Below are 22,436 nucleotides of genomic sequence, written 5' to 3'. Positions count from 1 at the left end.
CGAAATGTAAAACAATAAAAATCCTCAGATGAATAGGAAAAAGAGAGTAAAATGTAATAAGCAAAATGACACCACAATGACAAAAAACCACTAAGGGAAACCTGAGAGTTGCAAATAGGAATAATGGCAAGAAACACAAGGTGCAAATGATAGTAGTCATGGTAGAGCAGGACTTATGCGCAATTCGATGCTGAGCGCGATGGAGCATGGATCAGATACAATAATTAGGTTTGTACTGGTCAAAGATTTTATCTTCTGACTTTAATCCTTTAAGTCCAAAACCAACACAGGTCTAAATATCTAGAGCTCCCCAGGACCATACTGAGTACCACACAGAGTCCAGTCCAGGACCAGTTGCCATTGATCAGCAGAGCAGCTGCAGGAAAGGCCTCTTGGAGCTTGTTGTATTTCTGTAGCTTGAACAGGAGCCTTATAACTCTTGGAGACAACTTCTTTGTCCTAGATACATGAGAGACAGCAGGACCACTCCTTTTGGGCTCTTCTCATGTCGCAGACAGCAGGTTCAGACCTCTTCTGTTCTTCCACTGGTCCAGGAGAGTTATGAAGTGGGCGCCTGGAGATGCCACATTTATGCCTAGAGGGAATGAGCCCTGGGGACGCCCTAACCAACAGAATAAAGGCACCTGGGGCTAATCCCACCCACTCTGGGCATTTTTAAATGGGCCAAAGTCTTTGGACACACCAAACTAGGGCTCTGAGGGCTGGTGGTTTACATCCAGAGTGTACAATGGTAATCCTAGTGTGTCTGCCCACATCTAACACCAAAATCAAGTTTTAGGCAGCCATTGTACCCACAACAACCTCAGAGACAGATGTGTGGTAGGACAAAGATACATTTTCAGCAGCCAGACATGGGATAAACAAGAATTGTTTTGGCCTCCGCGCTTTGAAGTGCGCCCCAATGTTATTTGTAAACCCAGTAGAGCTATTAAACAGGTTAAAGCGAAACAGATGTCCACTGTGACTGGCCTGACTGGCTGAGTGGGTGGGGGAACAAAAGAAGGTCCATGCCCAACTGTCAGCTAACATTTGCGTGTGACAGGGGAGACCACATTGAAGTGCGCCCCAAAGTGTCATATTAAAAAAGAAATATCAGGCCTGTCAAGGAGTATGACATTCAAGCAGGATCTGATTATTTTCGTCAAAAGGAATCTCCAAGCCCTCCCTTTATATATTATGTCAGGTTCAAATGGTTCATCTCTGCTCATTCAGGTCAGCATATTGTTTGCTCCAGGGAGCAAGTTCACATGCCTTTTCTTTGAAAATGCTAATTACTGCTGGCAGAAGTGAGAGAACAAAATCAAGATTTTGTTTCCAGGGACTTCAGGCAGGGCAAAGGTAACTTTCTAAAAGCCATCTTTCCAAAATATCTATTACAAATTCAACGTCACAAGTGAATTTTACTTGTAATAAGTATTTTTTTTTTGAGTCTCAAATTTGTAGCTGTTTACTAGCCGGAGATCACATTTATTAAACTTAATATTGTATGCCAGTGCTTTTCTAAGGAACAGCCAACCCTGCCACTGTGAAAATAGCTTTTAGGGTTTTTCATTGTACCAGCATATTTAACATTAAACTTTTACAAGTCTTACTTTTCAATACCATGCATCCTACTTTATGGGAAGTAGGGCCTACTTGCGGGTATCTTATTAATATTTAAAAGGAGGGCAGAGGGATTATTTTGACAGATTGAATTTGCAGCTTAAAACCACACGACCAGGCTACAATGGTAGGCCTGGAGACATACTTTACAGTGCTACTGCAGCGGGTGGCACAATGAGTGCTTTAGTTCACTGGTGGAAAGGTATAGAGTGCCTACAAGGGAATTTATTTTCAAATAAATTTGTAGTGATTTGGGAAAAATTGTAAGGACAATTCAATGGTCCTATAATGGAATCAATCCCAGAACAAAATGTATAGCAATTACATGTAAAGTGCACACTGTTACACAACATACAACAGATACAGAGAAAAAAACACTAAAGCAGGTGTATAGAGAAATGTTAAATTTATTATACAATTAAAAGGTAAGCCAAATTCATTTTGACTATCAAGAGTCACAATACAGTTGTGTGTCTATCCTTAGTCTTTCTAACCAACGATAGAGGTATGTCAACATAATATGTGATTGCAAACAACAGGCTATTTGTCATGTGATTATAACACGTTAGGAGAACAGCTCTCTCTATGTGAATGGTATTTTGTGATGCCATCTTTGAGATGACCTTTGACTTGCGTTGCGCAAATGTGGTAATATTGTGTTCCCAACTCGAGGCTAGCTGAGTATGAAATTATGACTCTCTCAGATCATTCTAGACTTATGTAACATAAATATTTATGAAATGTACATATTAGTTTTTAACCACTGTAGCACTTTAAAAAACTGCTCAAGCCAAGATTAGGATTTTCTCTCCATTTCTGGAAATAATGCAATGACGATGCGTTACTAGTATACAAGATACAATGCTGGCATTCCCAATATTTTATTTTGTACATCATATATGTTTGGATTTGTCTTTTATTGTTGTGTACTTTTTTGTAATCACTTCTTTGTCTTTACACGGGTGTTATAGATAAAATGATGTCCTTAATCATGGACACAATTGTAACTGTAAATATTTCTGTTTCAGGTTACATTAGGTTACTACAAATATAAAGTTCATCTGTCCTGAAGAAGGTCTCACAGATTAATACTCACGAGACCGAAACGTCGACCAGCGCCTTCTCCCTGTTTGCTTATTGATCTAAAAATTAGGGAAGGTGTCACCTGGACCTACAGAGTCATATATTTGTCTATGATCAGTATACCTGTAGGCCTGCGTATATATATTTGTATCTCAAATTGGTTACCTTTTAATTGTATGATAAATTCAACATTTCTCTATACACCTGCTTTAGTGTTTTTTTCTCCGTATCTGTTGTATGTTGTATAACAGTGTGCACTTTACATGTAATTGCTATAAATTTTGTTCTTGGATTGATTCCATTATAGAACCATTGAATTGCCCTTACAATTTTTCCCAAATCACTACTTGTAGGCACTCTATACCTTTCCATATATATACCCAAGCCCTCAAGGGTATTTCAGGTTGCTCACTGATACAAAATCAGTTCACTGGTGGCATTTAATTTTGAGGCCCTGGATACATTTAAGACCATATACTAGGGATGTATGGCAAAATAAATAAACCAATCAGGTGTATACCAATTTTAACATGTTGAATGCAGGAGCACAAGCAATTTAACACAGGTTAGCAGGAGTAAGGTGCACAGAATTCTATAGCAAGGAATAATAATGTTCAGGAAAAAGGTAAAGAAATCCAGGATGACCCCGTAGTGAGGGCACATTTCTAAAAGATAGCATCTGAAGGAAAATTATATACCCTTCCCAAATACGTACAATATCCCTGCAAACAATAGTGGATGTTCTTTCAAGGGGTTATGGGCTACTGTCAGTTGATCTGACAGATTCTTTGGAGTCCAAGTACAACCTAAAATCTCACCAAACATTAAGAATATGAAAGGTCTTCTTCTCAAACCAAGCTGTACTTGAAAAATGTAATGAGGAATAATATTCAGATTCATATGAAAATGAAGCACAATTGTTATTAAAAGAAATGAGTTCTGAAATTAACATAATAATTATGAACATCTAGGGATTAACTGATGAAATGGATTGTTGAGAATCAATACTTCTTGCAGGAATAACTACAATACAAAAATGGCCTTCTATGTCACCTGTTTGACTTAACTGAACAAAGGTACTTGCTCACCTTTTGCTTAATGCACAAGTCTGGAAGAGGTCCCATCACTAATGCATCAATTTTATAGCGATCCATTTTAAAAAGAATTGCAGATACATAAATGTATATTGAGCAGAGCCGGCCAAATACTGCCAGCACAACTTGTGAGGGTCAACTTCTGAAAATTATGAAGAATGCAAACTGTTGCCTCAAAGATATCAGCCAAATAGGAAAAGTACTATGGGTGGATAAAATGTGAGTTGTAAAGAGTTTGTGCTGTAGAAGTAGAAACCCATTAGTGTTGGGAGAAAATGAACTCCCAAGGGGAATGTCCATTTTTCAAACTATCTCAACGAAAAGTGCATAATTATAACATTTTGGCACAGGCTGCATAGTGTGGACATCAAATGGAAAATATTCATTTTTACACATTAGAACACAAGGCAAAGATCACTGTATAACGCATTTAACATTCCTGCAAACTACTGTTTAAATGTTACCTTCAAAAAGGCCTCCAAAAATGGATTCATTTTCTTCTCCTACTCCAGTCGGTATACCTGTACAATAAATATAAATTGGCAGTTAGGAATTATACTATATGTTATGACCCAAGCAACCTAACGCATCATTAAAAATTTTTTTTTTAATTTCATTATTTTGCATTACAAATTTCTTAAAGTCTCAAAGGTGCAACTCACCACACAAGCCGTAGATGTTTCTGATGTGCAGTTATGGGTGACAAATTATTTGTCCAGATTAGTCTTTTTGATGGTAGATATGACTGCAACCGCTGAACAGTGTAAATATTTAAAAATGTGATAAATAGTGTAGTATAGTTAGGAGACATTTTAGTGTGAGACACCACTAAATAAAACAGAGGCAGTTTTAGTGATTTGTTCATCTTGCTCCTTCTCATTCCCATTCCGCTCTCCTAAACAGCTACCTGCTGAGGGAGAGTCTCTCTCCCTACAGTTTCTGCAGAACACAGAATGCTAAGGTGCAAATAGACTGTTGTGTGACAAAGCTTGTATTGTGAATGAAACTTTCCATCGTGTACCCGATGTATCATCTTGAAGAATCTCTGCATGAATTTCCGATGCAGTAGAACTGAATTCTTTCAGATATTGTTAAGAAATGTTTCATATTATGCTGTACATCTCCGTAGCGGAAGATCTTTTAGAATTACAAAATTGTATAATGCAATCTCCTTGCCATATCACTATGAATCTGCAGTTTTAATAATTAATATGCAAAAATTGTGTATTAAAACCTGTTTTTTGGGATTGGGGCAAGTTTCTATTTTCCTCCTGTTACTCTGTCTGAATATTTTGAGATTTTTATTTCTTCACTTAGGATGCTGTCAGTACTCTTTAAGAGTTTGACACAGCCTAATTAGGGCTACATGGTGGTGGTGGGGGCACCGCCACACTGGCAGCCCGACCGCCCTATTGCAAGCTGGGCGGTCAGACTGCCATGGGGCCTCTGACTCCCTGCGGTGTTGTGACAGTCTTGAGGCTGCTATATGCTTGGTGGTGCCACTGCGGCACTGCCAAGCATATTACGAGTTTCATCTGCGTGTGGTTTTCATGGCAGTGAACCTGCCATGAAAACTGTTGTGGAGAGGAAACAAAGGGGGCCCTCAAGGACTCCCTGTTACCTCAGGGACACGGGTGCATGGAGGGGGGGCACGTTTTCCCCCCCTGTGTGCATGCAACCCAGTTCCTGCACGGCATGGACTGCAGAGTTCATGCCGTGCAGGTACTGCCTTTGATATTGCTATGCTCTTTTTCAGAGGCACCGCTGTGAGACCGCCAAAGAAACGCCAGCCAGACACAAGAAAACACGTAACTGACAGGCAGTGCTCACATAGCTTTGGTGGTGTGGGAGTGGGGAGGTGCCATGATGACCCCACTCGAACACACCGCTGAAGTCGTAATCAGGACCTTTATATATAGAGGGATTTTTATTGGATAACTAGGGTTTTTGTTATGATCTGTAATACTGTATTCTGTACCTGAGCCTTAATGGCAACTTATGCATATTCTCTGTAATGTTTTATTAATGGTTCTGTATTAATTTATTTTTTCACTTAATTTTGATCTAGAACTTAGTTCTTGAATGGCCCTAGTTTCTAATTATAATTTTTACTCTGCTAAGTTTGTGCTATTAATGGGGACGGTAGTCTCTTGCCTCTAGATCTGTGGTACTCATAGTACAGCCTGCGGGCCGCCAGCGGACCGGCAGGCCTTCCTTGGTGCCCCATGGACCTTGCAGGTAATGTACCTATGGCCCCCCAGAGAGAATGGAGAGAGAGAGAGTGGAGAGAGAGAGAGAAAGTGGAGAGAGAGAGAGACTGGAGAGAGAGCCGAAAGAGAGTAGAGAGAGAGACTGACTGACTAAGAGAGATACTGACTGACAGATGGGGGGTGAGAGACTGACTGACAGAGACAGAGAATGACTGACTGACAGAGAGAGAGAGACTGGCTGACAGAGAGAGAGACAGACTGGCTGACAGAGAGAGAGACAGACTGCCTGAGAGAGAGAGACTGACTCTCCCAGTCCTGAGGCGGAAGCCGGGGCTGGCGGTACTTGTTGCACATTAGCAAAAGCTATTTTTAAACCTTCTGCACTGCGTGGTGTCACTTACTGTGTTTTTAAACGCAGAGGGCACCTCGCCTGCTACTCTGCTCACGGCGCTCAGCTGATCACTAGCTGGCGCGCTCTCTCCTCGTCTCAAAAGCGGCCGCCATCAGAGCCGGCGTGCGCGCTGACCACGCCCCCTAGAGGCCACGCCCCCTCCTCTGTCTACTTAACCCTCGCTGCCAACAGCTGTCAGTTACATCCTTTCCCAGTCCTGAGGCGGAAGCCGGGGCTGGCGGTTCTTGTTGCACATTAGCAAAAGCTATTTTTAAACCTTCTGCACTGCGTGGTGTCACTTACTGTGTTTTTAAACGCAGAGGGCACCTCGCCTGCTACTCTGCTCACGGCGCTCAGCTGATCACTAGCTGGCGCGCTCTCTCCTCGTCTCAAAAGCGGCCGCCATCAGAGCCGGCGTGCGCGCTGACCACGCCCCCTAGAGGCCACGCCCCCTCCTCTGTCTACTTAACCCTCGCTGCCAACAGCTGTCAGTTACATCCTTTCCCAGTCCTGAGGCGGAAGCCGGGGCTGGCGGTACTTGTTGCACATTAGCAAAAGCTATTTTTAAACCTTCTGCACTGCGTGGTGTCACTTACTGTGTTTTTAAACGCAGAGGGCACCTCGCCTGCTACTCTGCTCACGGCGCTCAGCTGATCACTAGCTGGCGCGCTCTCTCCTCGTCTCAAAAGCGGCCGCCATCAGAGCCGGCGTGCGCGCTGACCACGCCCCCTAGAGGCCACGCCCCCTCCTCTGTCTACTTAACCCTCGCTGCCAACAGCTGTCAGTTACATCCTTTCCCAGTCCTGAGGCGGAAGCCGGGGCTGGCGGTACTTGTTGCACATTAGCAAAAGCTATTTTTAAACCTTCTGCACTGCGTGGTGTCACTTACTGTGTTTTTAAACGCAGAGGGCACCTCGCCTGCTACTCTGCTCACGGCGCTCAGCTGATCACTAGCTGGCGCGCTCTCTCCTCGTCTCAAAAGCGGCCGCCATCAGAGCCGGCGTGCGCGCTGACCACGCCCCCTAGAGGCCACGCCCCCTCCTCTGTCTACTTAACCCTCGCTGCCAACAGCTGTCAGTTACATCCTTTCCCAGTCCTGAGGCGGAAGCCGGGGCTGGCGGTACTTGTTGCACATTAGCAAAAGCTATTTTTAAACCTTCTGCACTGCGTGGTGTCACTTACTGTGTTTTTAAACGCAGAGGGCACCTCGCCTGCTACTCTGCTCACGGCGCTCAGCTGATCACTAGCTGGCGCGCTCTCTCCTCGTCTCAAAAGCGGCCGCCATCAGAGCCGGCGTGCGCGCTGACCACGCCCCCTAGAGGCCACACCCCCTTACCACGCCCCCTAGAGGCCTGGCCACGCCCCCTTACCCCCGGGATAAATGTGCATCTGGAGGAAGCGCAGCGGACGAGCGCAGCGGGAGCGCCGTTTGCGCGCCGAAGGCGCGCCTAAGGCAAGCCCGTCTGCGCACGTCATCGCCAAGACATCGCCTCTCGCCAGTCCCCCTGCACAAAATCCCACACCTCGAATCAGCTATGATAGAGACCGGCTCCTTGCTCTAAACGCCAAAACGAGATGCAACAAGCTCGACGGCTTACTCGGACGAACTACGCTTCAGTGTGAAGCCTGTAATTTTGTTACGCCCCTACCCAGCCTGGTAAGTGCTACAGCAGCGATACCTAAGCTGCCCTCCCTCCGGGTTCTGCAATTGAATGTGAGATCCCTTGCAAAGCACCATGCAGAAGTCAACACTCTCATTATGGAAGAAAATCCAGACATTCTATTTATATGTGAAACCTGGCTCCATAACGACCAAACCAGCATTGTAAATCTCACGCTGCCCAACGGCTTCTCTATGAAACTGGTCAATAGAGACTCTAGAGGCGGCGGAATAGCCGCTATATACCGAACCGAATACAACTGTTCCTTCACCAAGGAGGAAATCTGGGGCTGCGAATGCGCACGCTTCAAGATTGCCACTTGCCCGCAATTCACTCTCTCTGGCCTCTACATCTACCGGCCTCCTGGTCCCTCCGCCAGATTTATTGAGGAACTCTTGGAACTCGCGCATACATTGGCAGTCTCTTCCCCCAACTTCACCATCTTGGGTGATCTCAATCTTCACTTTGACTCCACCACCGACCCCACAATCAAAAACCTGCTAGCCGACATCACGGCCTTGCAGCTAACCCCTTTGGTTCACTCCCCCACTCACACTGCGGGGCACATACTGGATCCCGTGTTCTCTAATTTATCAGACATCACGGTTGACCCCCCTAAACCCATGGGCTGGACTGATCACTTTCTTGTTAAAATAAGTGTTCTGACAAAAAAAACGGCCCCAAAAGCCAAGACTAACTCCAGTCACAAACGACCATGGCACAAACTCATCTCCAGTGACCTCATCAACCACCTAGGAGAATTCCACCTCCCCGATGACAATAGGGACATTAATACAGTCTATGCCGCCTTCCACGAATGGATTGTCACAGGGCTTGATGCCTTAATTCCACATAAATGGACAAAAACCCGCAGTACCCCATCTAACCCATGGTACAATGACTCACTTAAAAAGTTACGGAAAGAGTGCAAAAAAGCCGAACGCGTGTGGAGGAAAGAATACTTAGACGCTAACAAAACCCTCTATCTATCTAAACTCCGCACCTACCACAAGGCGATTCGCACTACCCGAGCCTCCTTCTACGCTAAGGAAATCGAACGCAGCTCCAACCCCACCAAAACCATCTTCAGCTTAGTCCAAAATCTCCAAAAAACTCCCAATCCAGGCACCTGCATCACCTCCCTGAAACAATGCGAGGACCTAGCCACCTTTTTTACTGAAAAGGTCAGGAAGATCTACGCGTCCTTTCCACAAGACGATGCTACGCCCATTTACACCCCCCAATCGATGGCGGAGACTTCTAAACTGCTAAGAATACCCGACGTATCCATCGACGACCTCTCTAAACTATGCAGACAGGTCAAGTCTGGCTCCCCTGCAGACCCCATGCGTCCGTCTAAATTCTTGGAATCTCTTGACTTCTTTCTCCCCTCGCTTGCCAAACTACTCAATCTCTCCTTTTCCTCAGCGGTGGTCCCCTCCTGCTGGAAATCTGCGTGGGTCTCGCCCATCATCAAAAAACCCACACTGGACCCCACTAAACCAGAAAACTTCCGGCCCATTTCCCTGCTCCCCTGGACGTCAAAACTGGCTGAAGCTCATGTCAACAAAATACTATCCTACCACATGCAGCAAAACCATGTCCTGGACCCTTCCCAAAACGGCTTCAGGCCAGGTCACAGCACTGAGTCGGCTCTGCTGACCACTACGGAGCACCTTCGAGGCATCCTAGACGCCGGTCAAAGTGCCGCGCTGATCCTGCTGGATCTCAGCGCGGCCTTTGACACGGTCTCACACAACATCCTGCTGAAACGACTCGAAGCCGTTGGGATTGGCGAATCAGCCCTTGAATGGTTCCAGTCCTTCTTAGAAGACAGGTCCTTTCAAGTTTCAGCCCCCCCCTATATCTCTCAACCCCAATCCATCCGGCAAGGGGTCCCCCAAGGATCGGCGCTCAGCCCATCCCTTTTCAACTTATACGTTCAGCCTCTCGCATTGGTAGCAAAAGAGTGGGATCTCACGCTGGTATCCTACGCTGATGACACTCAGCTGGTCATCACACTCTCAGAAGGTCCCTCACCTTCAGCAACCAAATTCAGAGAGGGCCTCGCGGCAGTCGCACAGTGGATGACACTCAACTGCCTTCAGCTTAACGCCGGAAAAACGGAGGTCCTCCTCCTGGGAAAAAACCCCTCCCTCTGGAACCATCACTGGTGGCCCTCTGTGCTTGGCCCCACCCCCGTGCCAAAAGAAGTCGTCAAAAACCTTGGTGTCTGGCTCGACCCCTCACTTAGCTTTCAGTCCCACACCAAGAAAGTGGCATCCACGTGTGTGGGTCTCATGAGGAGCCTTTACCCCATACTCGGATTTTTTGACGCGAAGACCCGCCAACTCATTATGCAAGCCATGATTCTTGCCCGGCTGGACTACGCTAATGTCCTGCTCTTGGGGGCAAACAAAGCTGAACTAGCAAGACTGCAGCGAATCCAGAACTCGGCCGCCAGAGCAGTGGTAGGGCTCCCACGCAGGTGCTCTGCCAGAGTCACCATTCGAAATTTGCACTGGCTGCCAATCGAATCACGGATCCAATTCAAAGCACTGACTATGGCATTTAAAATCCTCAAGTCGGACTGCCCTGAACTCCTGCGCCCACTCCTGGTACCATACACGCCCCAGCGCAACCTGCGCTCTCTGGGACAACACCTCGTGATGGTCCCCCGCACTAAGCTCTGCAGACAGGGTGGACGCTCCTTTAAGGTCCTGGGAGCTAAGCTTTGGAACTCCCTACCTCCGCACATCCGCGCCCTTTCCAATCTGATTGCTTTCCGAAAAGCACTCAAAACCCATCTTTTCACTGTCATCTAATCCCTCTGCTGGTTCCCCCCCCCCCCTCAGGTACTGGTTAGGTTCAGCGCCGGGACGCTCCGTTGCTGGGGCAGCTGTTTGCGCTTAACAAATAAAATAACATAACATAACTGACTGAGAGAGAGAGAGAGAGAGAGAGAGAGAGAGAGAGACTGACTGACTGAGAGACTGACTGACAGAGAGACTGGCTGAGAGACTGGCTGACAGAGAGAGAGAGAGACTGGCTGAGAGACTTACTGAGAGAGAGAGACTGACAGACAGAGAGAGACTGACTGATAGAGAGAGACTGACTGACAGAGAGAGACTGACAGAGAGAGAGACTGACTGAGGAAAAGAGAGACTGACTGACTGAGAGAGAGACTGGCTGACTGAGAGACTGACAGAGAGAGAGACTGGCTGACTGAGATAGAGAGACTGATACAGAGAGAGACAGAGAGAGAGAGTGACAGAGAGAGAGACTGACCGAGAGCGAGACTGACTGATAGAGAGCGAGAGAGAGAGAGTGGTTGACTGAGAGAGAGAGATTGACTGACAGAGAGAGACTGACTGACAGAGAGAGACTGACTGACTGACAGAGAGACTGACTGACAGTGTCATATAGTTACTGCTTACCTATATACCGTGTTAAGTTAGCATGAGCTTATTAAATGTTTAAACGCCTATTTACCTTTTGCTGCTTCAGCACACGACACATAATTGTTGCTTTAGCTTTCAGCCTAGAAGACCGTTGTGATTTATACGAGAATAATATGTTATTGCTCTGATAACATTGCTTAGTATACGGTGTCTGTACAGTGAGTGCTGAAGCCTTGAAGGATAAGTAAACACAATGTTATTGTAAGGTCTGATCTTCGCACTTTCCTAGACATAACATAAATGCAGCTGCTGCCAAATCTGGCTTTAGGAGCGTTTTATATTGCTTTGCAAAGAACACACAAACACACTTGATGGTGCTTCGCATACAGAGAGCTGGTGGAAGATGATGTGATCCTCTGCCACTGAGAGATTGAGGTATGGGGTCGCCCTGCTAAAGCCCAAAGAGACCTTCTTAGATATAGTATAATATGCTAGATAGGGAGGGTGAGAATTCGGTGTTGTTAACTCCTATTCATTTCAACATTTTAGCATGTTGTCACCTTTTGCCTTTTATGGACTAATAACTATGCTGATAACTTTGCTCTTTATAATATGTTTGCTTGTGTTATCTAAGATACTGCGTTTGAGAACCCTGCATTAGTAAATAAACATTTCAAATATGCACAAGTCCTCATTTACTCCATGTTCTGGTTTGAAATGATTATATAACGAAAGAGTGTCTATGTGTTCCACGTGACCTGAGGTATTCTAAGAACATGTTCTGGTTTGTCTAAACATTGGGAGTTTGTTATGACCAATGAGACACTGTAGCTAGCTCGGTAAGGGGATTTTGGGTACTGAGGTGAGTTTTGGGCCATCCTAATTCACTGAGGTTCCAAATCTCCATGCACAGTTCTGTAGGAGAATGGAATCCCTGCTACAACAGATAGAGAGAGAGAGAGAGACAGAGAGACAGAGAGAGACAGAGAGAGAGAGAGAGAGAGAGAGAGAGAGAGAGAGAGAGAGAGAGATACTGACTGACTGACAAAGGGAGACTGACTGAGAGAGACTGGTTTACAGAGAGAGAGAGACTGACAGAGAGAGAGAGAGAGAGAGAGAGACTGAGTGAGAGAGAACGAGACTGACAGAGAGAGAGACTGAGAGGGCGAGAGAGAGAGAGAGAGAGATACTGTGATGGAATTGGGGTCAAAGTGTGTATGAAGTTATGCAATGCTTCTTAAGATTGCTATTGTCTGCTAATAAAAATGTATTAACAAAATGTGCTCTTTGTAGTTACATCTGCTTTTGAAATACAGCATTGTCGCATTGTCTAATGTTTTGAAACAGGTTTGTTTTTTTAACGATTTTTTTACTCTAGTCCCGTTCCCCCCACTGACACCACCCCTACCGGTGTGGCCCACGGCCACAAACCACACTGTAATTTTGGCCCGACAGAATGTTTGTGAGTACCCATGCTCTAGATCAATGAGAAAGCTCAAGGAGCTAAAATTTGGGGGACATACAAATAATGGGGTTCAAGAGACTACTGTGGTTCAGCGCCCACAAATTTGGTACTAGAAGATAGTTAGCATAAGAGCTCCTCCTCTTCAAGGGGTCCTCTGAAAACTTTAGTGGTTTATGAACCATTTATGCCCCGATCGAAGGAGAAAAGAGGATCCTCCAGGGAAGTGCCTAGCTGTATTGGCTGTGTATACTTAAACACATTTGGAATCTAAGGGGTCCATTAGTCCACAGTGCCAGGCGCATCCAGCATTCTTGACATTGTGGCGTACGGTGCACTCAGCATCGCCCGCCACAATGCCAGAAAGGCATGCTGTGCACTTCCATGCACAACATGGCAGGTACAACGCGTTGCCTGCCATGTTGTGCATGGAACTGCTGGGGGGTACCATAGGTACCCCCCATGTGCACCCCCAACCCCTCCGGAGTCCCTGGGGCCCGCAACGGGCCCCCAAAGCAGACTCTGCATGCTTTTCCGTGGCAGCAATGCCGCCACGGAAAGGCATTGTAAAATGCCCATTCTAATATGGCTGGCAGTGTCTGATAGACACCGCCACCAAATAGAACCCTTTGCTGCCCGGTCGCAAGGCAAAAGCGGAAAAGCGCCGTCCGCCGCGGACCCCCCAGCCATAATAATATGGCGCGGGTCGTTCCGGCACGGATGGCAGGCGAATCGCCCCCGCCAGGCTACCGCCGGCCTGGCGGGGGCGATCCACCCGCCATCCTAATGGGGCCCTAATTATTTGCAGTGAGAAATTGAGTTTGTGTATGTGTTTTGAAGTATGAATTGTGGAAATGGATTTCTGTTCCTGTGTTGAATTGTTATGTGATGATGATCGTGGGCTCGATAGGTGGATTGGTCACTAATGTGATGATGTATTATTTGTATTTGCAATCCCATTTTGTTGCGTGTTTATCTAGGTTCCTGATCGATACTGCGATCTTATGCCCCTATTCGGCTATAAATCCATTTATTCCCTATATTGGCATAACCGTTCAAGTGCGATTTTCAGAAAAGTCATCTCTGGCCTCACACGAACAGAGCCACATTCCAGCATAGTTCTCTGCCACTTCCTTTGCAACCAATTAGTGCAATGACAGAGCAGAAGTCACTATCTGATATTCCTAGATTAACACTCCGAGTTCTTCAACAAGATAAAAACTCAGCAAACCTGGAAATCCCCGCTTGCTGTGTTTTGATTAGTAATGGAACTCTAATGAGCAACTGATAACTATCACTTCCTAGTGACATCTTTAATTGACGTCTTATGTCCAGCAAACTTGCGTCAAACCCGGCACCTGTCAGGTATAAATATTACCAACGTTGACTTAAGCAATGTGAGCTGTGAGCTGAAAGCTGTCGTGCTGTTGTAAGCTGCCGTGCACCCTGTTGTGCATCCCATTGCTGCTGCAGGCAGTACGCTGCTGCTGTTGTCCCTTGGTGGTGAAGCTACTGATACCATTATCGCTGCTAAAGTGCGAACGATGGTGCAGTACGCTTAGGAGCTGAACAGCCGTCCCTCTGCGAAAGAAGCCCAGCAGATTCCAGCTGCCGCGGACGCTGTCCCCCGCCTCCTCCTCACGACGCGCTGAAGAGACCCGCTGCCTTTCTCCTGCAGAGAAATCCAGCTCCAGCGTTTCCGGTCTGCCCTCGCGGGTGACTGGGATATTGAGTGCCTCCTGAAGGAAATACCAGACTTCCATCATTCTATTCAGAGGTATGGTGTTGACTAAACCCTTAGATGAGAATTCTTGAAGCAAACCTTGGCAAAACCAACTTAACTTAAAGCTACTTACTTACTCCCCTTCCACGTGTTAGGCTTAGGTCAGGCACACTGGGGTAGGCTTAGTTAGAAGCACCAGTTGAGTATTTTAGCCTAATGTATATATGACTGTATATATGTTTTATTACTTTTAAACCATTATATGGCTAAGAAACCATATCAATGCTTTTACAGTTCTATTTCGCAATCCTTATCTTACTGTACGTACTTTTTATCATAACAAGTCTTGCAATTGTGGCAATACATTTCTCTTGTACGAGAAGAAAGACTGTTCAATAAATGTTAACCCTTTATTGACAAACGCCCGTCTCTCTGTTCTCTACATCTCGTGAAAGTAAACTGCACTAAACTGACTGAGTGAAATACATGTCTATTGTTTCACACGACCCTAGAGATTGACTCTTGATCTGAGGAGCAAAGTTGTCATGTTGCACGGTTGTTGGAAAGCTGAATCCCTTCTTGTCTGTGCCAGGGAAGCTGATCACTTCCCATGCAGAGAAGAAAGTTTCCAGTGACCTCTGAGCTAGTTGGTAACACACCCAATTAAGTTTAGCATAGTCAGTGGAGGCCTGGAATATCCGCAGTTCCACGTCGATACTACTGTTTATGTTATTCCAATGCGCAGGGCCTAGTGGGAAACTAGGAACTACACTACATGGCGCCCAAACGTTTGGTAAGGCGATAAACTAACGCAAGACGGTAGAGTAACTCAGTCGCGCATATTTCACACAGACCCCTTTCTCCCGTAAATACTCCAATAGACGTCTGGAGTGGGTGAAAGGTTAAAATCCACCCGACCTTAGTAGGAAGAGATTCCTATGTAAAGCTCTGGTTTATTCAACGTTGAAGGATACAGTGTTCCAAAATATTGTGCACCTAATCTTTGTCTCCTTGGAGACCTACTCTGCAAACCTTGCATTTTAACAATGCCAGGAGAAAACGGAACCACTAGGGCCGCAGCAGAGGCGGTCCCGAATACACAGACCCGGATGCTATTATCATCCCGGTCCACTTAAGAAGATCTATAACATTAAAACTTATAGAAAACGGACTGACACCACAAGGTGGTACAGTAATTTTCGTGATAGAGGCTCACGAATATCGGCAGACAGAGGTATTCTATTCATGGATAAACTTTCCAGCGGTAAACGCTATAACAAAAGAGTTTCACTATTACAAAATAGAGAAACCCCCGGAAGAGTACGCTCCTTTCGAGGAGATTGAAATTCCACTTAAATTTCAAGAGCACCTGCTCTGGTTTAATGGCGCCCTAAAACACAATGATCACATTACCAGGCTCGGTCCACTAGGTAGACCAGGAGCAACGTGGCCGGTTCTAGCCAGCTACACACCACATCCGGACATTGCAAAAATGTCTAAAGAAGAACTCTTAGTTAACATAAGAGAATTAACAAAAGCATATAGAGAGTTAGTAAAATTATTTATAAATAATTCAAACACTCCTAAAAAGAGCTGGGATGGAAATAAACAATCCACTCCCAAGGAAAAAGTTTTCCAGTCTAGAGGAAGGTCTCCTCGACGGAGGGAAAGAACTCCGGCTCGAGAACGCCAGTCTCCCCAGAGGGAGCCCTCTGAGAAAAGATATAACCTTAGAAATAGGGATAATCTGAAAAAACCTGATAGATATCAAAGCATTGATACACGTCCCTCTCGATCTTTTCCACAGAATTCGGAAAGAAGAGGACGGTCAGACCCAGGAGAGCACACCAAGTCCAAAGACAAGGAACCTGCTCAAAATAAGAAATCTCAATTTCAGAAAAAGAAGGTAGCCAGTATTAGAGTAATCAACCATGCCGAGAATACTGAGGACACAGTTGAAAAACGGGGAGTGGGCATTGCCAATGTTGGACAGTGCAGCAGAAATCAGTATAGCGCGCAAGATCTTGATGAGTCATCTGGAGACAGTGGACACGAATGAATACATTCAGGTTGAAACTGCTGACACCAGACTTAGCGAGCCCCATAAAATATACGAAATAACATTGCGTATAGAGGGTGATAAGACTAGGAAAATAAGAGGTCTATTTTGGGATAAGCTCTCAAAAGGCTATGATATTCTGTTAGCTGAAAAAGATTGGCCTCCGGAGTTTGTCAGGGAGTGCCCTCGTGGTGAAGAAGTGATTATGCCTGCCTTCTCGAATCACATTCCGATTCACAAAAAATATACATATGCAAGGAAATGGGCAGTGGCCCAGGCACCTGCATTATATAAAAATCATGTAGGATGGGATGAGGACTCTCCTCCTCACAAAATCCAGTTAAAAAATGAACCAACTGCCCAACGGCAGTATCCCATAAAGCAAGAAGCTAAAACACAAGTCAGGGAGATCTTAGATCAACTTGAGTACCAGGGGGTGATTGAAACAGGCACCTCTCAAATGAACAATCCTTTGTTTCCTGTCTCCAAGCCAGACAATTCATATCGTCTAGTTTTGGACTACAGACATCTTAATACATGTTGCAAAACTTTTGCAGTACAAAACTCGCATAGTGCAGCCCTAATGAATAACATAGTTAGGAAAAAATATAAAACAACACTAGATATATCTAATGGTTTCTTTTGTCAAAACATTGCACCAGAAAGCAGATATTTGACCGCTTTCTCTGCATTTGGGTCACAGAAAAAAATCTGTCGACTCCCACAGGGGTTCAAGAACAGCCCAGGATTATTCTCAGCTAGGGTAACAGAGTTACTACAAATCTATGATGATGAAGCATTGTCTTACGTAGATGATATTTATCTCACAGACGTCGACTTGGATACTCACTTGAAAAGAGTGAACACCATTATACTTGGGTTCGCAGAAGAGGGTTACAAATTCAACTTTAAAAAGTCCCGAATTGCCCATCTGACAGTACTATTTTTAGGGTACGAATTATCAAGTGAAGGGAAAAGCCTAGCGGACAACTTCTTAGAGAAGTGCGCTGTACTCCAAACTCCAAAAACGCTGAAGAATTTAAAATCCATACTAGGTTTTCTGAATTTCGGAAGAACTTACATTCTAAATTACGCAGAGAGGGTTAAACCTCTCTACGAACTAATTAAACCTGATTTTAAACAAATCAATTGGACTCAAAAACACACAGAAATTTTGAGATCACTGCAAACAGACATGTTAGCAAAAACAAAATTAGATACACGTGACAACACACGTGATCTTGTAATCCGAGTCATCCCAGGAAGATGCGGATTCACGTACCTGACCTCTAATGAGGGAGAAAAGTTACCAATTTCAATTAAATCTCGCTTGTACACAGAAGCAGAAAAAACATTCAGTCACTCAGAAAGAACTGTGAAAGCAGTGCAAATCGCATTAGCAAATGAAAGAGAACTAGCACACGGCAAACGGATTAATATCCTTACAGCGGAATCCGCCTTCGAGGTGCTATTCAGCCCAGTAAACCTGCCTACAGTGTCACTAGATCCGAAATGGATACAGTGTATAGATTCTCTAGGAGCGGAAGACGTGAAATACTATTTCGCCCCGCAATTTGAAGAACTGAATGATTTAGAATATGAAGAAGAATATCCTCTGCCAATCGAACTTCTGCCTCTCCCACAATACGCATGTATAATCTATACAGATAGCTATTTACAGCATTTCAACGTAGAGAGAAAATCCTACGATGCAGCATGTGCGATCATTAAAGGTCGTTGGCTGTGCGGTAAATTCAGACCGAAAGTAACAAAAACTGAATCTGTAAGAAACTGTTCGGTTCAGAGAACTGAAATCAGATCTTTAAAGATGGCGCTCGAAAATGCAGAACGTGAATTCCCGACACTTATCGTGTGCGATTCTCATTTTTGCGTCAACTCTTACAATAACAAACTGCAGAGTTGGACCGAAAACGACTACAAAGATGACACAGGTGCCACAATAAAGCATAAATTGCTCTGGGAACAGGTAGCTCTTTTACACAAAGAACTACAAAAGACTCACGTGATTCACGCACAGAGTCTTCAACGTGATGGCGTTCACGTTGCAGGGAATTCATTGGCTAATACAGCCACAGCGGAAGCAACTAAACCGGCTTCCGTAGCCACAAAAAAGCGTACAGATAAATACATAGACGGGGAAACCATGCTGGCAGTAAAAACGACCGTAAAAGGCGACTGTGCAGCACTACCCGTGAACTATCCACTCAATTATGCATACGTAATCGATGCAAACTCCGTTCCTTTTGCTCGAATCCCTGGAGTGGGGGACAGAGTGATTCCAAACACGAACAGGAGAATATTTTTAATAGCAGACGCACACATGGGTTTGGGTCCTAGGCACAGAGAGATCAAGGAATCACTGACTGAATTACAATCAGTATACTGGTGGCCGGGAATGAGTGTAGAACACCAAATATATGTAAACAACTGTGAAAACTGCAGCAGGGATCGCAGTAGTGAACCATGCTACCGGCTACCAGTCAGAAAGAGCGTAACGCTGCCTACACCCCATCCTGCGTCCTATTAATAGTTAAGACTTAACACACTTAAAAAATTTGGCCCCAGCGCTCGGCTGACGCTAGAACGGTTATAAAAGATTTGCGAGTCTTTATCGGCACATACGCAATTACCACGTTCCATTCTGATCAGGGTCCTGCTTTCAGCTCTCGAGCTTATAAGGAGGCCATGGCCAGCATGGGAATTGGGTTGCGGTATTCTTGTCCGTCGCACCCCGAAGGGAACAGTGTGGTAGAAAGAAAAAACCGTGACATAAAGCAATCTATAACAGCGAAGGTATTAGGTTCAGGCGCTGGGTGGGTCAAACATTTAATAAGTGTCCAAACTAGTCTTAACAACATGCCAAGAAATTCTCTAAAAGGTTTCAGCCCATACAAACTATTGTTCGGAATTAGAATGCGTATTCAGGACCTCGATAGTCAGATGTTAGTGGTACAAGAAGAAACAACGCACTTTGATGTAAAGGATCGTTTGGCTGTTTTACAGGAACTGAATGAAACAAGAAAATCCTTAAGCAACATAAAGTTAAAGCAACAGCCAAATACCACTGACGAGGCACCACCAGCAACAGCCCCAGCAAGGCCTGTCTGGATTCCAAAGATTGGGGATCTAGTCAGAGAAAAGATCGTGGTTAAGAAGGAATTTGGGCCTTCTTACAGAAAAGCAGTACCTGTCTTGGCAGTCACCAGAACAAGATCAGTTGTGCTACCGCCCCTTGCTGGTAAAAAGGAGAACAGAGTCGTGTCCATCGACCTGGTAAAACCACAAGCATGTGGCCTATAATCAACAGTAGGCCCAGTGGACTCCCAAGAAACAACAGAATACCCAAACTTGCAACAATCCAAGAGGTTCAAACTGAAAGACTAATCACATTCGATCAGCCTGCAGTGAACGGTGAAGGACTATGCAATAATGCCATGGAACTCGTGCCTCTTGAGACACAGATTGAAACAGTTTGTCAAGAAACAACACCAGTCTACAATAATGTGGCATCAGAAAGTGCTACCGAGAGACAGATTGAAAGAACAATCCCATCAATTGACAGAACTGCCTCTGGTTATTTCATCAACTTCGACAACTTCTCTGAAGATCAAAACGACCCCGAAGTGATGCCAGAAACAAAAAAGACTTTTAAAGAAAAAGCAATGGAACTCTTTCATCAACTGAAGGAAATCTACCTTATTTCCCCTTGGCTAGAGTTCTGGTTCGGTCTAGGTGTATTTTTCCTCCTGCTTTGGCTCATCATGGTACTGTGTTTGGGAAAATTCATTGAAGGAAAATATATCACAATGGACACAGCAAGTCAGAACATCAACCTAGTCCTGAAACCACACAGATCATCCCACGTGAAGAAAAGAGAACTGTCAACAGTAAATGTCACAGCAATTCCAATACCTGGTGGGGTAGTATGGGAGAAAACAGACTATGAGATCTATGGTCCGGTCGAAATCCTGAAGTATCCTCATCAACTGAAGGTTTCCTTAAGTGACTTTGTAACGCCTAGTACATTCTCTGATGATTGGGACTTTAACAGTATTAATGACATGATGTCTGATTTAGTAATGCCAGCTAGATTCACAGATCATGATTATTTACAAGGTTCATCTAGTTATGAGCAGTTATTCTGTTACACCCACTATGGGGATCATTACCTGCATAAATCTGCACAGCCTAGAAATGTTTTTATGTATAATCAATGGGAACATTGTTCTACACCACCTAAAAGCAGTTCTAAAGCATTTTTTGAGAAATTCAAATACTTCTCAGGGTTTAACACCAGTGATGCAGAAACGTTTTATTACAAACTGTTAGATAAAACAGGAATGAAAACAATGCTGACAAATTCTAAATTGATATATTCAGAAGCATTTTATGACAAAATGATGACATTTGGTTTTGATTATTGGAAAAATAATATTGAAACGAAAACAATTTGGGGTACAAAAGATTGGCAGGTGCAAGGCATTGAAGCACTATTTAGAACCTGCATGTAGAGTGGTGTGGCTCACTGGTTAGAGGCGGCAGACCCGGAAGCAGAGAACGGCCCGGGACCAGGGTTCAATTCCCGACGCGGCAGGGTCGTGGACCAGGGTCAGCGGACTCGATAATTCTCGCCTCGGTGCCTACTCTAACCAGGGATCACACTCGGCAACTCTGGGCATTAGCTTGCCTCATCTCTACAACGGCCCCCCACATTCGCCGGGGATGCCTGGTTTCACCTTGGAGATACCCAGTAGGGACCATCTCACAGGGATAGCCAGGACGGGTTCCCCAGCGGTCTACAGCGCCACGACGCCTCAGGGCAGCAGTGCGCTTTACAAGACACATACATTACATGATACCAGAACAAATGTTGTTTTTAAATGACACAATACACCAAACATCTTGTCTTGGCCTGGCTAAGATCAAAGACCTTAAAACACCGTCTATACCAAAGCCAATACCTGAAAATGCAACTACAGATATTGAGTTAGACGTGTCACAAATTTTACATTTCAACAGAACACATCCTGATTGAAAAAAGTGGCTAATCTGGCCTACTGACACAAACAGCTGTCAAGATAGATTCCTGAATAAAACACAGGGGTTAAAAATGACCAGACTAGACCCGAGATATTCCCAGAGACAACATCCAGGGATTATAACAACATACAGTGTAGGGAAACTCTGCCTTGAATGGCTAACACCATCCACACTGGCTGAAATTAAGCAACACTTGTCTTTACTAAAAGATGGTGCTGATTTGCGCGATTTCATTCTTGGACCACGCAAACAGCGTCAAAAGCGTTTCATAGCGACCAGTATCTATGCTGCTTACAACGAGGCTTGGAAAGTAAAGCAAATTGAAACTGCTGAAAAAATACGAGAAATTGATCGTATTAATTTGGAGAAATCACTTTCTGTAGTAGACAATGGGTTAATGACTCTGTCTTCCAGAATATATTCGTTGGACAATATTGTATCCTCTGCCTTTGATGTGATAGACAGAGACTTGCTAATGTTACAACATGGCCAGTCGCAATTACGTTCTATTATAGAATTAGGCTGGACGCTGCAAAATCTTCGTTCAGGCTATGTGCCTTGGCGTTTAATCAACACAACGTCATTATTTTCCATTTTTAACCTTACTGATAAACAGATCAGTTTGGCACAGAAAGGAGCAGACTATACAATCCTGAGCATCGAAAAAC

The 22,436-nt window shown here is 44.8% G+C and overlaps 1 protein-coding gene across 2 annotated transcripts in view; it reads right to left on the bottom strand.

Moving 5' to 3' along the window:
- The window catches only part of PPIL6 (peptidylprolyl isomerase like 6), a 277,079-nt gene that overhangs the window by 94,750 nt on the left and 159,893 nt on the right, over positions 1-22,436 (bottom strand). For both annotated transcript variants that reach the window (XM_086926671.1, XM_086926672.1), the window contains exon 6: positions 4,265-4,321. In XM_086926671.1, the coding sequence (XP_086782797.1) occupies positions 4,265-4,321 (57 nt within the window). The remainder of the gene's footprint in view (positions 1-4,264; positions 4,322-22,436) is intronic.

The sequence above is a fragment of the Lissotriton vulgaris genome, chromosome 6, assembly GCF_964263255.1.
Source record: "Lissotriton vulgaris chromosome 6, aLisVul1.2, whole genome shotgun sequence".
Classification (NCBI taxonomy): Eukaryota; Metazoa; Chordata; class Amphibia; order Caudata; family Salamandridae; genus Lissotriton; species Lissotriton vulgaris.
Note: the sequence above shows the minus strand (reverse complement) of the source record. Positions and strands in the feature narration are given on the sequence as shown.